The following is a 17,336-nucleotide window of genomic DNA, read 5'->3' as shown; positions in this document are numbered from 1 at the left end:
GGGAACCCATCAAATGCTTTATTTGACTGTGTGTTGTCCCTGGGGGTAAGGGTGGGGGGTTATGTTTTTTATTTTTACTGATTTTTATTCATTTATTCATTTTTCTCTACTGTGTTTTTATTGTTTGTAAGCCGTCTGGAGTTGCACTAAGTAAGTAGGCTGCAATATAAATTTTCTAAATAAATAGAAATGGATAAAATGGATATCCATGCAACTTCAACAAAAAGTGCCTGACCACTCAACCCAATATAGCACAACCAACACAAGCTGTAAAAAGGATAACACTAGCATACATCAAAACCATCACAGAAACCACCAATAGACTATTACGATGACATGACATCAGTGTAGCACACAGGCAGAAGATTAGCAGAGCACATCCATGAACACCAATTAGCAGTCAGAATACATGATGAAAACTCTTTAATTTCACAACATATGGACAGACTTAACCATAGCTTCAGCAGGGAAACCATGATCACCCAAACCAAGCCAAGTCCAAAAATGCTAGATAATTCCTGGAAGCCTGGCCTGCTGACAAATTGGCCATCAATAGACACATAGACATAAACAACATCTACAGACTGTCCAAAGAGACAATCAACAAGCCAAAAAGTGAAGAAAAAGACCAAAACATCTCCCCACCAGCAATCAACATTCAGATGAGCATAGATGAAGTTCAAGATTAACATCAGACCAACAATTAAGAAGTAAGCAAGAACCCAACAAGCTAACCGTTAACAGCGCAACCAAAGAACCTCAAGATCACTCCCACCAATACTGTTAGGGCAAGCCACTAGAATACTGTATACATTGAGAGCAAATCCCACCTAGTTTGTGTAATGAAACATCTGCAAAAAAACAACCAAGGTCAGAGAGCACCAAGGACCTCTAAAATTCCTTCCATTTACAAATATGTGTGAATCACGCAGTTTAGCTATCACACTTGTCATACAGTTACTGCTGTCAAGCAAGACTACTGTTCTCCAGTGGCCTTATTTAACCTGTATAGAAGTTATGCTTCACTTAAATAATATCTGAAGTAGAAAATTAACAGGAAGTATATTGAATGAAATATAAATCAAGAATAAGAATCCTCAAAAACCAAGATATTTTGTCTTAATCTGAATAACTTTTCTTTTAACAGAAAAAAGAAAATCACCTTTTACAACATGCATTTACTAATTTGCATGAAATATAGTGAGGTAATATAACCAAGAACGTCTATGCCATAGAATTTATAGCCTACAGTATTATTTTTCTCCAAAGCAGAATTTATTTAATGTATGGAGTAGGAAGGAGTATGAATTAATTTACCTTTTTCTCTATTGTGATGTGAAAGAGTTGGATAGAATTGCAAAGAATGCTCTTGAATGCACAGAAAATTGGGTCATGCTAAATTGATATAATGCCAAAGTTAAATGTAGAAGCTTAAAATGGATTTCCTTAATATATTTAAATTAACCAAGGTCAACTTACTCCTGAGTAGGTAGCTTAAAACTATGTTACCTTCTAAAAAACAGATAAATGTGAATCTTCCATCTTTTTAAATAACATATTTATTGGGTGGCATGGAGAAATGTTCCTGAAAAGTATCACAATTGCTCCAGAAATGCTTCAAAGATTTTTTTAAAAAACCTCCTTGACTAAAGTTGTTCTTTAAGAAAAGGAAGCAACACCCAACTCTTCTTTTTAAGACTGCAAGCTTCTCTATTCCCAGCAAGTGAGAATCTGTGGTTTGGAGCAGTTTACAATACAGGATCTCCAAGCAAACCAATAAAAATATTGAGACAGAATCTTTACTTCTTATTGCTTAAAATATGTTTATTTGCTTACTTTTTTCTTGACTCAGACTATGCTGATTTAGTAGCCCCCAAAAAGATGGTAGGACCCAATCACTTCAGCTGCAGCTATTGGTAAGATTGCCCCTTACAGCAAGATGGGTGGCAAACAAATTTAATAACTAACTAATTAAATTGTGCCCTTCATAAAGAAATTGTGTACAGAACCTTAAACTTTGGAAGGGTGGATTTCTCTTGCAGAATGTTTTTGCTTGGGAAATATTTAGCATCTCCTCACCTGCACTGGGAAAGAGATGTTTGTGATGTTTCATATCAAATCCTACACACTGTCTGAACAACAGACTTGTGAGCCTCAAACCATGGGAAATGATTGGAAGGAGCAAACTGAGGCCCTGGCATAATCAATTCCAGTAGTCAGCAAGTAGGGTTGGAGCCCTTGGTCCACTTTTCCTGAGAATAGAGCAGGGGAAACTGGTTAAAACATCCTATGATTTTTTTTTTTAATGATTGTGGTTTCTAGTCTATTTAAGCCAGGAAACAACTGATCTGCCCGTTCCCTGGGTCGGATCCCCATCTGCCTTATAAACCACTAAACCTCTTCCTTCCTTCCTTCCTTCCTTCCTTCCTTCCTTCCTTCCTTCCTTCCTTCCTTCCTTCCTTCCTTCCTTCCTCCCTCCCTCCCTCCCTCTTTCTTTCTTTCTTCCTTTCTTCCTTCTTTCCTCCCTCCCTCCCTCCTTCCCCCTTCCTTCCTTCCTTCCTTCCTTTCTCCCTCCCTCCCTCCCTCCCTCTTTCTTTCTTTCTTTCTTTCTTTCTTTCTTTCTTTCTTCCTTTCTTCCTTCCTTCCTCCCTCCCTTCCTCCCTCCCTCCCTCCCTCTTTCTTTCTTTCTTCCTTTCTTCCTTCTTTCCTCCCTCCCTCCCTCCTTCCCCCTTCCTTCCTTCCTTCCTTCCTTCCTTCCTTCCTTCCTTCCTTCCTTCCTTCCTTCCTTCCTTCCTTTCTCCCTCTTTCTTTCTTTCTTTCTTTCTTTCTTTCTTTCTTTCTTTCTTTCTTTCTTTCTTTCTTTCTTTCTTTCTTTCTTTCTTCCTTCCTTCCTTCCTTCCTTCCTTCCTTCCTTCCTTCCTTCCTTTCCTTCTTTCTTTCCTCAGTTGTTTCAAACATTAAGATCAGCTAGTTGCCCAATATTTCAGAAGGAGGGAAATCCCATATTCCTAGGGACTAGAAACCCCAAAGGCTTCTCTCAGCGATTGCCTAACCGCTAGACGGTCAGACGCAGCCCTGAATATGAATGAACTCCTCGAGCCTATCTTGGCTCGATCCGTGGGCGGGTGGCAACGGCACTCCCCCCCTCCCCGGATCTCTTAAAATCAAGAGGCGCTCCCGTTGCGCCCACCCGAATTAAGACTCGTCGCCCGCTCTCTGGCCCCTGGTCGCCGAGCGCCACTTGCCTCGCCAATCCTGCGCTTGGCAGGGACCTCCCTGCGTAGGCAAGGACAGCCGAGGCGATGTTGACGAGGCAGGGGCTGGTTGCCTCCTCCAGAACTGTCGTCGCGGAGCCCGCCGAGCCCAGCAGCCTCGCCGCGAAGCGCAGGCGGCACTGACACCGGGAGGGGCCGCTGCCCGCCGCCGAGGGGAGCCGAGCCGGGGCTCCCAGTCCCCGTTCCCAACTTCCACCCCTCCCGCCCTTTTCCTCAGGCGGACCGGATCTTTAAGGCGACCACCTGCGTACCTGTTGGCCGGCCGGCGGGGATCCCGCGGGCACCTCTCCGATGGTGCGCGACCCCGCGCAAGCCGCCTCCCTGGCAGAGCCAGTGCCTGGCCTGGGGCCCGGCGAGGTCCAGAGGAGGCGTCCCGCTCCGGGCTTCGGGACTTCTCCCGTTCTGCCCCGCGCCGCCTGATGTGTTTTCTGCAGGTGCCTCCTTCTCCATCTCCTTCTGGGACGAGCCCATCACCCGAGGGTCCCGGCTAAGGCAACTCCCGGGACCGCGAAGGGCGGCGTGATTTCTTCAGGCAAGTGACTGTCGCGGGGGGTGGGGGAGTGCGCGGGGACGGGAGAAGGACGGACTGGAGCCCCTCTGACCACCACCTGTCAGAACCTGCGGAGGATCCTGGCGCCCTTTTGGATCGGCGCATCTCCCTTTGGAAGGCGCGGACTAAACAAGCGGGATTTTTCTTGCACAGAACAAGAGGGGGCAAAGAAAAGCGAGGTATCCGAATCTGTTCTCTTCTCCACCCACCCGTCTCTGAACCTCCAGCAACGTTTCCTGCAGGGTTGCTGCACTTTCCTCCGGCTTCTCTCGGCTGCTCGGATCATGTCCGCTAAGCTTCTAGTGGTCTTCTTCCTCCTCTCCGTTTTCCAAGCCTGGTAAGTGCCACTGGCGCATTTGTGTCACCTGCTAATATCTTCCCCTCTCTTTCTTTGGGGTTTTTTTTTTAAAAAAAGGTTCCCCTAAAACAAAGCAAATCTTACAGGCAACAGATTCATCTACCCCACCCCACCCTCCGTTTCACTTGGTGCTTTACAGGACAAGGAAAATAACTTGGTACTTTGGTGAAAGCCCGGTGAAATAGAGCAGGTGCGTGGGTAGGCGCGCACTGAAATTGACTAGACACACGGTAGAAGCGCAGTGAAATTGACTTGGATCTTGACACCAATAACCGCGCCGCCACATCATAACTGAGTACAGCTGCGCCCCCTGCTCTTCGCCCGTCTGATTACCCAGGTTTTGGGGTAGGCAATCCCCCCTCCAAAAAAACCCCCCAAACCGGCCGTGGTCCTGATTAAGAACCGCGACCGCTTCGAACCCTTGTCTCCCTACCCACCGCTTGAATTCCTGTCCCTCTTCTGCGGAAAGTTTTCCTCTCGACTTCATTTGCTAAAGAACCCGAAGGGAGGTTTCATTCATTCCCTCCATCTCTCGCGCCGTTTTGAAGCTCGTGCGGTTGTCTGTGTTGTCGGAAACGGGCATCGAGAGACCCGGACGCGTTGATAGGACTCGAGTGGGGACGGCAGGCCGTCTGGTTGCCTTTCCTGTGGTTCGGATTCAATGGTGACATTAATTTGAAGCGAGCGCCCTTCTGTCAGAATTTGGGAAAGGCTAGGAAGAGAAGCGAGGATGGCGGTTACTCGGTAGACCTACAAATAAAGGAACGTTTCCCCTAAATTAAATGAAAGAAATCGTCCCCAAGAAGCCAGACGAAGTGGGAACGTGGTGGAAGCAGTGAGCTTTATTAACCGTGTTTGTGTCTCCACAACTAATTTTGAAATGTCTCCAGAGGCTCATCTCCTTCGATGGCTCAAAGCGATTGCCTTGAATGGTATTTTGTAAAAGGAGATTATCCAACCAGATAGCTTCCTTTCGGAATTTACAACATAATGCCACCGAGCCAAACATCTACAATCGCCATGTCAATCCTGAAAGTGATGGTGATTCAGATCTGTTTGCGACTTTGCTGATGTTCAGTTTGCTTGGCATTCCACTGCCCAGTTTTCTCTCCCTGCCCCTGCCTCCCTTTCCATTCTCAGGGGCAACCCTTCATGAAATGGACTGAACAATGGCTAATGATTTGGTTCAATCCATTTGAACTGTTCAAGTCACCATGGAGTGGCGTCCACACATTTCTAAACCATTCTAAGATGGTAGAGCATCTTTTCCCCTTCTAATTTGCAGGTCACCAAATATACATACACATATGTGCAACCCCAAGATTCTGAATCACCTGTATGGCTTTAAAGGGAGGCTTGGAGGATAAGATTACAAGTGGCTGTTTTTGCTGAGTGCCAGATGTTTCCTTTCATTCATCTGTTGGGGAATGCTAGTTAGAAGGTGGTTCGCACTTGAGTCTTGCTCGGAAGCTTCCTGGAGTCTATCACTCTGGAATAGAGCCTTGAACTAGAGAGATCCAAGTAGAATCTTCTTGAATTCTATTTTAAGCCATGCCATAATCAACTAAAAAAATCTTTCTGGTTAATGTGCAACACATCACAATGATTTAAACATAGCTTTTCTTTTCTTTCTTTTGAAAGGCAGATGGCAGGCTTCATCTTACAAGAGGCATTCCTTCAAATGACATGTTTTTGAAAAGTATAAAAATAAAGTATGGGCATTTTTCCTTACTCCAAAGTTATTATTAGGAATAAGTTATATTTTCCTTCCCTGTCCCTCCCCCTCCCCCATGAATGATGAATGATAATGGAGAGGAGGTGGAGTTAGGATAACAAGAAGGAAAGAGATACACACCCTTGACCCAAGCATTATTTCTTGGGTAAATTCTAAGCCCCTGCTAATATCTAGAAGGTTTAGTATTTAATGCACAATTCATAAAAGGATCTCAAGGGAGATCCTGTGAGATGTAGCTTAGTCCTTAATTTCCCTTATTGCTCCAATGTCATCAGTGGGAGTGGGAGGTAAGAATAATTAAGGGCGTTGTTCCTGGGGACAAAAGCAAATCCCACTATGTGTTCCCACTATCCATAATAGTGTGTGTGTGTGTGTGTGTGTCTGAGTGTGTGTAATTGGTGAAATGCCTGAGGACACACTGAAGCAAAATATTAGGCTACTTCTGTCTGCCTTGTTTATTTTATCAGCATATGTTTGAGACTTCAAATGGAAGTAGATCCATCAAATGAAGTAGATCCATCATATGGAGATTCCAAGATCAGGAAACACTCAAAACTATGATTACAGAAATGATTGGCAGATCTAATTCCTGGAATAAAAATGGCAGAAGGATGGTTGCTGCAAAAGATTATCAACATTTATTCCTCTGGAAACCATTACAGCAGATTTTCCATCCATAAATTCTTTCTTAATATTCTGTGGCAGGTATTGGACCAAGGTGACAAGCAGCCTATTCAATCATCATTTTCGGCAGCAGTTTAGCTAGATGTGGCCAGAGCCATTCTTTTCACTCTTTTTTCTCCTCTTAGTTAGTTATTGATGTGTGCTCCATGTACCTAAATTTACCAACTTTCCACAGAAAGCGAAGGTAGTAACTCCAAACTAAAAGGGGTGCATGATGATTTAGCACATCTCCAGATTTTGGTATTGGAGGAAGAGTTGTGCATTCCTAAGAGGAGAATAATCTGGTTCAAGATGAATTTCTTAATTGATTTTTTGCAAGCCAGTAAAGCACAAAGTGGAGAAATAATGGAGAAGTTTACCAGAAGACCTCTTACTGCAGATTGTGTGGGCTGCTTTTTGAGGCTGCACAAATAGCTATGTTTTTTGCCTAACCTCTAGCTCCATATTCATAATAAGTCCTTGGGGATAAGCAGTGATACCGTGCTTTGTGTAGATGTTTCCATGGCTAAGATGTGCCAATGCTCACATCCTGGACTATTGATGCTAACTTTAAAACTTAGTTTATCCTGATGGTTGCATCTAGGAAAGAGTTTTCAGGATGCTTCAGCTTGCTAGTGCATTCAAGAATCCATCTTCTCATGAACCAAACCCAGTTTGCAATGAATTAAGACCTGAAGTTTAAATGTTCCCGGCCCTCTTATGTAAGGGCTCTGATGGACCAGACAAATAACACTTTTGTCTATCAAATGCCCTGTTTGTTTGTTTACAGACAAGGCTCCTTGTTTTAGTATTCTTGTTTTTTTAATCTTCCTATCAGTTGGAAATTCAATTTTCGCCAAACACAAAGTTTTCATTACAAAACAGAGATGGGTGTGAAATTTGATCCATTTGAGTTTCAAAATAAAATCACCTGGTAGATATATGGGGGAATTTGGAACACAAGTATACTAAGAAATCTGCAATTTTCCAAAAGTACAGTATGATTTATAACAGCAACCCTCCAAATTAAGTGCATTAGGAGAAACAGCAAGCATACAAAAATTATGTATTACGGGAAACGATGAAGAAAATGCAAGCATTAGAGAAAAGTATTCATATGTTTTCATATTCATTCAAACTTTTGGGGGCATGTTTGTAACTTCAGGACTAAATTATTGTTGATGATTTCTGTGAAAATGACATCAGATAACAGAATAACAGACTTGGAAACCTTCTAGTCCAATCCTGTTCAGGCAGGAAACCCTATACCATTTCAGACAACTTGTTGTCCAATCTCTTCTTAAAAACCCAGTGTGTGTTGGAGCACCCACAACTTCAGGAAGCAAATTGTTCCACTGATTAATTGTTCTAACTGTCAGAACAATTTCTCCTTTGTTCTAGGTTGCTTCTCTCCTTGATTAGTTGCTATCCATTGCTTCTTGTTCTGCCTTCAGGTACTTTGGTGACAGTTGGTCACCAAAGTACTTTGGTCTTTGTTGGTTTTTGCTGTACTCTTTCTAGAGTTTCAACATCTTTTCTACATCATAGCAATCAAAACAAAATTGGCCTTTCCCTTTTAGAGTATGGCAAAGTATTTGACCAGATTTATGAGATGACCTAACATTCAAGTCATCTAAGACAGTGGACATCATCCCCACATTATCTGGCAATGGAATCTACACTGTTGAATGAATGTTCTTGAGTACTAGAATAAACACAAATTGTCCTCTATATGAACTTGCTACATATTTTGTTTATGTTTATACTGCCATCCTCTTCTTGACTGAAAAGCCCTTAAAAACGTCTTCCACAATATTCCACCTTCTGTTCAATTTGCTCTTTTCTACACCTTTTCTACTCTGTCCCATGTGATGGGATGATTAGAGCTTTACATGATCATCCAGATGCAGCGAAACCACATATTTGTATGAACAGAGGAAGTGACTAACCTTTTTATTTCCAACTCCTTCCCAATAATTTTGGAGACAAATGTTTCTTTTGTATCCCCACTGCACGCTGAACTGAGATTTGCAGCTCACTATCCCAGCCCCATGATCTTTTTATGTTGCAGTCCTGTCTGATTATCACCACAGGGGTTTCTTCCCAAAATTTACAGCACTTTGCATTACATCAAATCTCATTTTTGTTGGCCCAGATAAGTCCTTTCGGTCTGGTTCAGAGATCCTGCTAAATGGGCTAAGCTTGGGTTGATTGGGTTCAAATGACAGTCTGAACATAAATACTGATTTATCACAATCTAGATTTGATTTGGCCAACATACTCATAGAAGATAGAACATAGAATAATAGAGAAGAGACCTTGGAGATATTCTAGTCCAACTACCTTCTCAAGTAGGAGACCCTATACCATTTCAGACAAATGGTTGTCCAGTCTCTTGTTGGAAGCCTCCAGTAGTGGAGCACCTACAACTTCTAAAGGCAAACTATTTTGATTGCTCTGTTAGGAATTTTCTCCTGAACTCTAGATTCCTTCTCTGCTTGGTTAGTTTCCAGCAAGCCACATTAAGGCTTGGTAGAATGCATGACCATAGATATCCTTTAAATCAGTGTCTTCTGATTTTGTTATAAATGAAATAATAATTGGTTCCCTCATAATGCAGATGATTAGAGAAATTCTTCTCACCGTTAACTGGTTGCTTGGTTTCTCTTCCTTAATTAGTTACCGGACCATGGAAGACCGATTCTCTTTTCTGATGGCTTTGGGATCCTGTTTAAGAATTAATTGCTAATGAGTGATAGTGGTGATAGTTAATGATCAGCCTTTTGAGCCAGCTTCTTGCAAGCAACATGTATTAGTTATGTCTAAAGTCTGCAGTTTGATTAGGGATCTCTATGAATCATATAATTATGTCCATTTCTTGAAATAAGTACAAGGTTTCCTTGGTTTATATGAGGATTACTTTCCCTGAAAATCTTGCATAAAATGAAACATTGAACTCATGGAAAAACAGGGTGGCAGGGTATGGTATCAAAATTTTTAATCCGAATACATTAAAAACGTGTTCATAATTTTAAAACTCTTGTGCTACATTGTTCAAACATGTTTCATTTCTTCTCTCATGTCCTATGGATGGTAAAAGCATTTCTACACTTGTTCTATTGCATGTGGGTATCATAACAGACCTGTACAACACATTTTATTAGCATTCTTTCATATGTTGTGCATAGTAGATTTGCCCAGATTAAAAACTCATTTTAAGGCTGAGAATCCTTCAGCTTTGGGGTAAGGCAAAAGCTAATAAGAACCGAGTACTGTTTTGGTTTACAGGTTTTCCTATGGTGTGAGGACACTTTTATGTGATTTATCGTTTGGCTAAGAATGTGGTTTCTGTGAAAAAAAAATATGGAAGCGTGGTTCATTAACATCAGAGATCTGGAAACATATCAAAACTACCTGAAGATTTTCCCAACAAAACAAAAGATGCTGAAAAGTAAATGGAGAACACAAGTAGAACCATAGTACAACATTATGGTAAATGTGAACAAGAGCAGAAATGGGTTTTGTTGGGAAAATCTTAGTTGGTTTTGGTGGGAAGAAGTTTTAGTATGTTTCTAGGTCTTTGGTGCAAATTATCTGTGACTTCATAATTTGCATAATATCAATTTTTTTTCACAGAAAGCAAATTCTTAGACAAATGATAAACCACATAAAACTGAATTCATGCCATAGCAAAACCTGTAAATCATAACAGTGCTCTGAGAAAGTGAGAATAATGCAGTCTCTATATGTTTTGATCTTTAAAATTCTAAAGCAACTCTTAATTTTCCTGTTCATTTAATTAAATTAACCTTCTTTAAGCCTGGGTGGAGAATCAGTTGTCTTCCAAATGCTTTGGATTCCAATTCCCATGGGCCCCAGATAGGACAATTAGGGAGTGGGGGAATGATGGGAGTTGTAGATCTTGAAGCTATCTCAATTCAATAAGAGGGTGTCTGGATTACAGCTCAAGACACAAATTGAAATATTTTTTCTTTCCTCCTAAAACCAATGATGAAGATAAAAGTTGAGTTAATTCATTCTCTTCCCCACCCACCCACATATATAATCTGGCAACAGTTCATAGCTATTAAAGAAAACCTGAAACATTTGTCATGAATGCAGATACTGCTGTTATACTCCCTTCCCCCATGCATAATTTACAGCAGTCATTTCAACTGCCAATTTCGGTGCATTGTGGTGATTTTAAAGACTTAATATTCACAGAGCAGAAAGAGCCGAAGGAACATATCCAGCATTTGACCCTGAGTGGATAAGAACAGAAAAATAAAGATAGAAAGGGTGAAGAATGTGCATTTATTTTTAATTATTTGGGGTGTTCTGGATGAGGGTATTGCTCTGCAGTTATCCTACTTTTTTTTCAATTTTTCATGGAGAGAATCCAGATATTATAGCCCTTTTTTCATACCCCCCTCTCCTCCAGTTATAATACGTGATGTACTATCACATATTGCTTTTTCTTTTCTTATCACAACCTGTCCAATAGAAAAGACAAAACACAGCACTGTGTGTTTTGTTTTGGTTATTTTATAATATCTCCTCATAAAAGATAATGAATGCATAACTACTTCATTTTTATTGATTGGTTAGTTAGTTGTTTACAATATTTAGACAACCCCAATCAAAAAGACTCTGGCTAGTGTGCAACAGGGAAAAACAACAATCTAGTGATCAACCCTATAAAAGAACATTACACTCAGTCTACAAACACACTATTAATCAATACACTGATTTCAGAGTGGGCATAATTCTACAGAAACAGTTACCCTAAATCAGAGGTCTTCAAACTTGGCAGCTTTAAGACTTGTGGACTTCAACTCCCAGAATTCTCCATAGCTGGCTGAAGAATTCTGGGAGTTGAAGTCCACAAGTCTTAAAGCTGCCAAGTTTGAAGACCTCTGCCCTAAATAATAATCTGAGTGCCACATTCCATTCTACTTCAACATCTGAGCCAGGGGTGGGATTCAGCCAGTTCAGACCGGTTCAGGCGAATCGGTAGCTCTGACTTCTTGAAGAGAAATCTATCACAAGAAAACCAGGATGGAACTTAAACTTCAGGAATCTAGTACAGATAGTCCTTGACTTACAACAGTTCATTTAGTGACCGTACGAAGTTACAGTGGCACTGAAAAAAGTGACTTATGACCAGTTTTCACACTTACGACCGTTGCAGCATCCCCATGGTCCTGTGATTTACATTTGGATGCTTGACAACTGGTTCATATTTATGATTGTTGTAGCGTCGTGTGATCACCTTTTGTGACCTTCTGGCAAGTAAAGTTGATAGGAAAGCTAGATTCACTTAACAATGGTCTAACTTATTTAACGACTGCAGTGATTCACTTAATAATTGTGGCAAGAAAAGTCATAAAATGGGGCAAAACTCACAACACATTTTTCAATTTAGCAGCATAAATTTTGGGCCCAATTGTGGTCATAAATTGAGGATTACCTTTACTTAAGAAATGTTAGATTTTGGACTTCACAATTACTTGAACTTGGAGGGTTTTTTTCAGGGAGGAACTCCAGCAGGTTCTGACAGGTTCTGGAGAATCAGTAGCGGAAATTTTGAGTAGTTCGGAGAACTGGCAAATACTACCTCTGGCTGGCCTCAGAGTAGGGGTGGGAATGGAGGTTTTGCAATATCCTTCCCCCAGGAGTGGGGAGGGAATGAGGATTTTGCAGTATCCTTCCCCTGCCATGCCCACCAAGCCATGCCCACCAAGACACACCCACAAAACTGGTGGTAAAAAAATTTGAATTTCACCACTGGTCCCCCCCCCTTTAAATAGCATGTTATATTGTCACCTATATCTATTCTATTAGGAACCAACCTCTTTGGCATCTGCAGAGGAGATAAGCAGAATCAAATTGGTTTTGCATGTACACCCAAAATGATCAGAGAGTGCGGTAGGATGTCATAATTTTGTTTTCATCCTTCTGATGAAAGCACAAAGATATTGCAGCTGCTGCTGTGGCTCAACCCCTAACTTATTTTGAGTGCCTCAAAGTTTGATACTGGATGCAAGTAAGGATTTTCTGGACCAACATAGGCTCAAGATATTGCTGTGCCAGAACTGCTCAGCACCCAAGCCTACTTATTTAAGTAGAATTGGAATGGCTCCATCTGAATACAAATTGAATTTACCTTGTATCTACTAATAAGTCATTCCAGCAAGAAAAAATAATTCAGCTAATGTGTCTTGACAAATCATGGATGTCAGCATTTGAAATGAACAGGCAGAGGAAGACTCAGGAGTGAACCACTAAGTGCCACGAGAAACAAATTACAGCTTCTTTCAAGTTTTTTTTTTTTAGTTCAAATATTGAAGATGTACTAATTTAACTTAGTACTTAATACAGCACTTGGAATAAGTAATTTAACTTAGGTAGCACTCACGTTTGGTTGCTTGCTGCTGCTTATATAAGTTAAATTAAGCTGTAGCAAACTCTCAGATGCAATGAGAGATGGCAAAATATGAAAAAAGTTAACTTGTGGAGAGGTAAGCAAAAAGGATGAATTTAAGGGAAAAAATCACCCCAGAAGCTGTTCATGCTACTCATAAATAGCCAATCTGGGAATGTTTGGCTTTATTTCTCCTTTTTATAAAATATAACCCATCTTTTACACTTGAAATACAAATCAGATTGCTCGTGCTTATTCCAAACCACCCTTTCTACTCCAATTATTGTCTATTGTGTCTATGGTCTATTCTGACTGAACTGGTTCAGAGATGGCTGACATGTAATACTTTAAACTTGAATACCACGGAGTAGTCAGGAATAAGTAGTTCCAGTCCAACAACAATGCAGGACCTACAAACTTCCCTTCTAGGATTTTAACCAAAGTGAGAATTTCCTCCCATATTCAACAACCAGATTCTTTGAACTAAAATACCGACTGAACTTGCAAACATCCACATTAATGCATATGATCCCTCCCCAGCTGTGTAATGGAATGGTTTTGTATCAAAATGTTCTTTATGTCTCAGTCTTTCTGAAAGTAGTGGAAGTGGTAGAATCAAACTTGGCACTTTAAAATTTCTGGTGTCAGTTCAGTTTTCAGTACCTAGTGCTCCAGTCAAAAATTTATATTGCTAAAAAAAAGTTTTGAAAAAAGCCAATCTAACTTGAGTGTATACACTGTAGGCCTACACTTCATGATTCTGGAAGAAAGTGTTGAATTTGCTAAGTTAAGAAGGTTGGGAGTTTTAGTCAGTGATATGATTCAAGAGCTTTGCCCCCAAATTTCTTGCCAAGGCTTCTTTGCATAGAGCAAGTGTCTGCAACATTAAACACTCAAAGAGCCATTTGGACCCGTTTCCCACAGAAAAGAAAACACCGGGAACCATAAAAACCCTTCCCGTGCCTGACTATTTCTTGAGCGGCCACAAAACTAGCATATGTAGTTGAATAAAACATTCTGTTTTCTTCTGAAATTTTTCTTTTCTTGGACATATCCATGGTTGGCCTACCAGAGGTGGAAAAGCTCAATAAATCGTGTGCCAGTGGGTGTCGCACATTGGCAGTTGCGACGTATATTTTGAGTGACAAGAAGCCACAGCAGAGGGGTGAAAGAGCCACATGTGGCTCCAGAGCCGCAGGTTGCTGACTCCTTCCATAGAGGGTATAAAATAATTTAAAATGGGGTAAATGATGAGATTTTGCATTTGAATGTTTTATATTATAATATTTGCAGGTAAAAGAGTAATTAATGCTGCATTTGAAGTTTTCTAGACTGCTCTATTGTTCCGGGTTGCTACGACTTAGAAAAAATGTAAATGGAGGCATCACATATAATTTTTTTAAAAGACATTTATTTATTCCTAAATTTGTGATCTGGTGGACAAATACTGATATAAAAATATGCAATTATTTTCATTAGAGTGCTCTTTTAGCCTCTAGCCTTCCAGAACAGACATGATTTTAACAAACTAAATTGTTTTTCACCTAATAATAAAAACACATTTGCATGAAGGATTTTCTCAGCTTTCTCAACTTTTAATCTTTTATTGCATGTAATTTACATGATTTTAAATTGTTTTAAATTGCAGTTCAAGAAAGGTGGAAGAGGATGACTTTGATGATTTTACAACAAACCAAAAATGGGTAATGTCTCCAAAAGCTCATGATACTGATGTGACACTGTTGTTAAACAAGTTACTGAGAGAATATGATAAAAAGCTGCGACCCGATATTGGAAGTAAGTGTTTTTTCTTTCCAATTTCTAAGAAGATGACTATGAATACTTACATATCTAATTGCAGATGGTTGTTCTCATTATAATGATCAATCACCATAATCTGAAAGGTATACTTATTGGTGGAGTTTTGCTTCAGTCTGATTAGATCTAGTTTGGTAGTATAAAGCACAAGCTTCAAATATCACAATAAGGAGATATACTGTACATTTAAATATAAATTAAGTAACTCATTATATAATAGTATAATTATTTATTCATCTATATTTAGATTATGAATATTGTAAATTTTTATTTCAACTCCATCTCCAGGATACTCTAAAATTATGCTGTTATTATTGAAAGTATGTTTTTAAAAAAAGGTCATGAAATGGACATTGAATTTAGCATCATTTCTTGAACGTAAGATAAAGGTGATAAAAACTCTCAAGAATGAGCATCTGGTAGTTCTCTGGAAGTTGACAGAATACATTTTCCATCATCCTGGATATTAACTGTTCATACTACAGCTGATGCTAATAATATTTGAAAGGCCAGAGGTAGTCCATAACTGGTAGACAGGAATAAAATGGATACTGTGAGTATACAACTGATACAGATTGTTTTTAAAAATGCTATTAATTAAATTAAACTGACAGAGGTTAAACTTGATGTGCAATTTACCCACAATATTTATTATCAGGCTATAGAAATGGGCATTGGTGTAAAGCCCCTTTAAAAACTGTTAGGCAAATTTGCAGAATCTAAGAGTTTTCTCTGCAAATATTAACCATGATAATGAAGAATGGCACTTGGCTTTAGAAGTAATATATCTGTATAACAAAGTATGCTGAAGCACAGCTTCTTTTCATTCTCTGCCACTTGGGAGAGTGGCAAAAGCAACAACAACAAAAGAACAGACTTGTGACAGGTTAAAAATTCAGGGTTATTATAATATAAGCATTTATGAACTGTTAACATTTATTTCATCAAATGCAGGAAATACCGTCTATTTACAGAAGTATTAGCATATATTTTTTATATATGTACACACACACACACTCACAGAGAGAAATATGTTATGATTATATATGAAAAGCTGAAGATATGCAAGACAGCTATTGCAAACACTTTTTGAAAAAGAGTTGATTGGAGCATTGAATTATTTGTTCTTCACTATTTTTTCCTACTAGTAAAGTCTCTCCCTGTTCAAGTTATATTCTGATGCATAATTTGCTTTGATTAGTTGATTATAAAGATCAAGCATTTCATTTTGGGAGGTTATCTCTTTGCAAACCCATTTTGATCGTGATTTGGCAGCCTACCAAGGATATCAACAATAAAGCATTCGTGAAACGCTTTGGTTAAAGAAATCTACATTTATTGGACCCAAGAAAGAATAGCTTTACAATCTTTTCCACTAATGAGAAAAAAAGGATAGATTAACACAGCTTTCCATTGAACTGTCTTCTTCCTCTTACAGTCTCTGGTTAGTTGAAACGTAGAGCCAGTAAGAGCTGTGCTGATGCAGTGGTTAGAATGCAGTATTGCAGGCCTATTCTGCCAACTGCCAGCAGTTTGATGCTGACTGGCTCAAGGTTGACTCAGCCTTCCATCCTTTCGAGGTCAGTAAAATGAGGACCCAGATTGTTGGGGGCAGTATGCTGACTCTGTAAACCACTTAGAGAAGGCTTTAAAGCTTTACTGCTATGAAGCAGTATATAAGTTTAAGTGCTATTGCTTTTTTGGGGGGGTTTAAAACAAACTTTATTCAATATAAAAAGATAAAAATTGTACAAAAAGTTCTTAACTCTAAAAATACATTCAAAACTACTTACAAACAAAACTTACAAACAGGATTACCTATCTATAATATATAAGCATACAAATATATACATTAACCTTTGCTTCTTTTATCTTAATGATGGTGTATATTTATTACCTTTGATTTCTTACTATATTTGACATTACCTTTTTTTCTATTGATTAATCCATTCATCCCATCTGTCCCATACTTTGAAATACTGTGAGTCTTCCTTATCATTTAATTTTAAAGTTAATCAATCCATTTCTGCACATATGAATATCTTTTGAATTATTTGCTGCTCTGTTGGCAACTGTTCTGATTTCCAGGATTGAGCTAGGGTTAATCTAGCCGCCGTGATTATATGTAGCGTAATGTACTTTATTTCCTTTCTACTACTTTTTTTGAGTATACCTAACAGAAAAAATTCATATATCTTCTATATCTTCTTCCGTTATTTCTATTATCCAGGTTCTAATTTTTATCCAAAATTTCTTAATTTTTGGGCAAAGCCACCAGAGATGATAAAAGGTTCCCTGTATTTGTTTACATTTCCAGCATATCGGGTTGAAATTTGCATACATCTTTGCCAATCTCGCAGGGGCTAAGTACCATCTGTACCACATCTTATAATGGTTCTCTTTGTATGTTGTTGCTTTTGTTATTCTATAGTTATTTTCCCATATCATTTCCCACTCTTCCAATTGTATGTTTCTTCCAATATTCCTAGCCCAAGCTATCATTTGACCTTTAA

General features: G+C 39.4%; 1 protein-coding gene across 1 annotated transcript in view; it reads left to right on the top strand.

The window, feature by feature from the left end:
* The first annotated feature begins 3,192 nt into the window (after positions 1-3,192).
* Positions 3,193-17,336, top strand: part of GABRG3 (gamma-aminobutyric acid type A receptor subunit gamma3) — a 428,102-nt gene continuing 413,958 nt past the window's right edge. Inside the window, exons 1-2 of the mRNA XM_034431373.3 lie at positions 3,193-4,162; positions 14,654-14,802. Coding sequence (XP_034287264.1) covers positions 4,110-4,162; positions 14,654-14,802 — 202 coding nt within the window. The 5' untranslated portion in view covers positions 3,193-4,109. The remainder of the gene's footprint in view (positions 4,163-14,653; positions 14,803-17,336) is intronic.

Source organism: Pantherophis guttatus, chromosome 5, assembly GCF_059756535.1.
Source record: "Pantherophis guttatus breed Tessera chromosome 5, ASM5975653v1, whole genome shotgun sequence".
Lineage (NCBI taxonomy): Eukaryota > Metazoa > Chordata > Lepidosauria > Squamata > Colubridae > Pantherophis > Pantherophis guttatus.
Note: the sequence above shows the minus strand (reverse complement) of the source record. Positions and strands in the feature narration are given on the sequence as shown.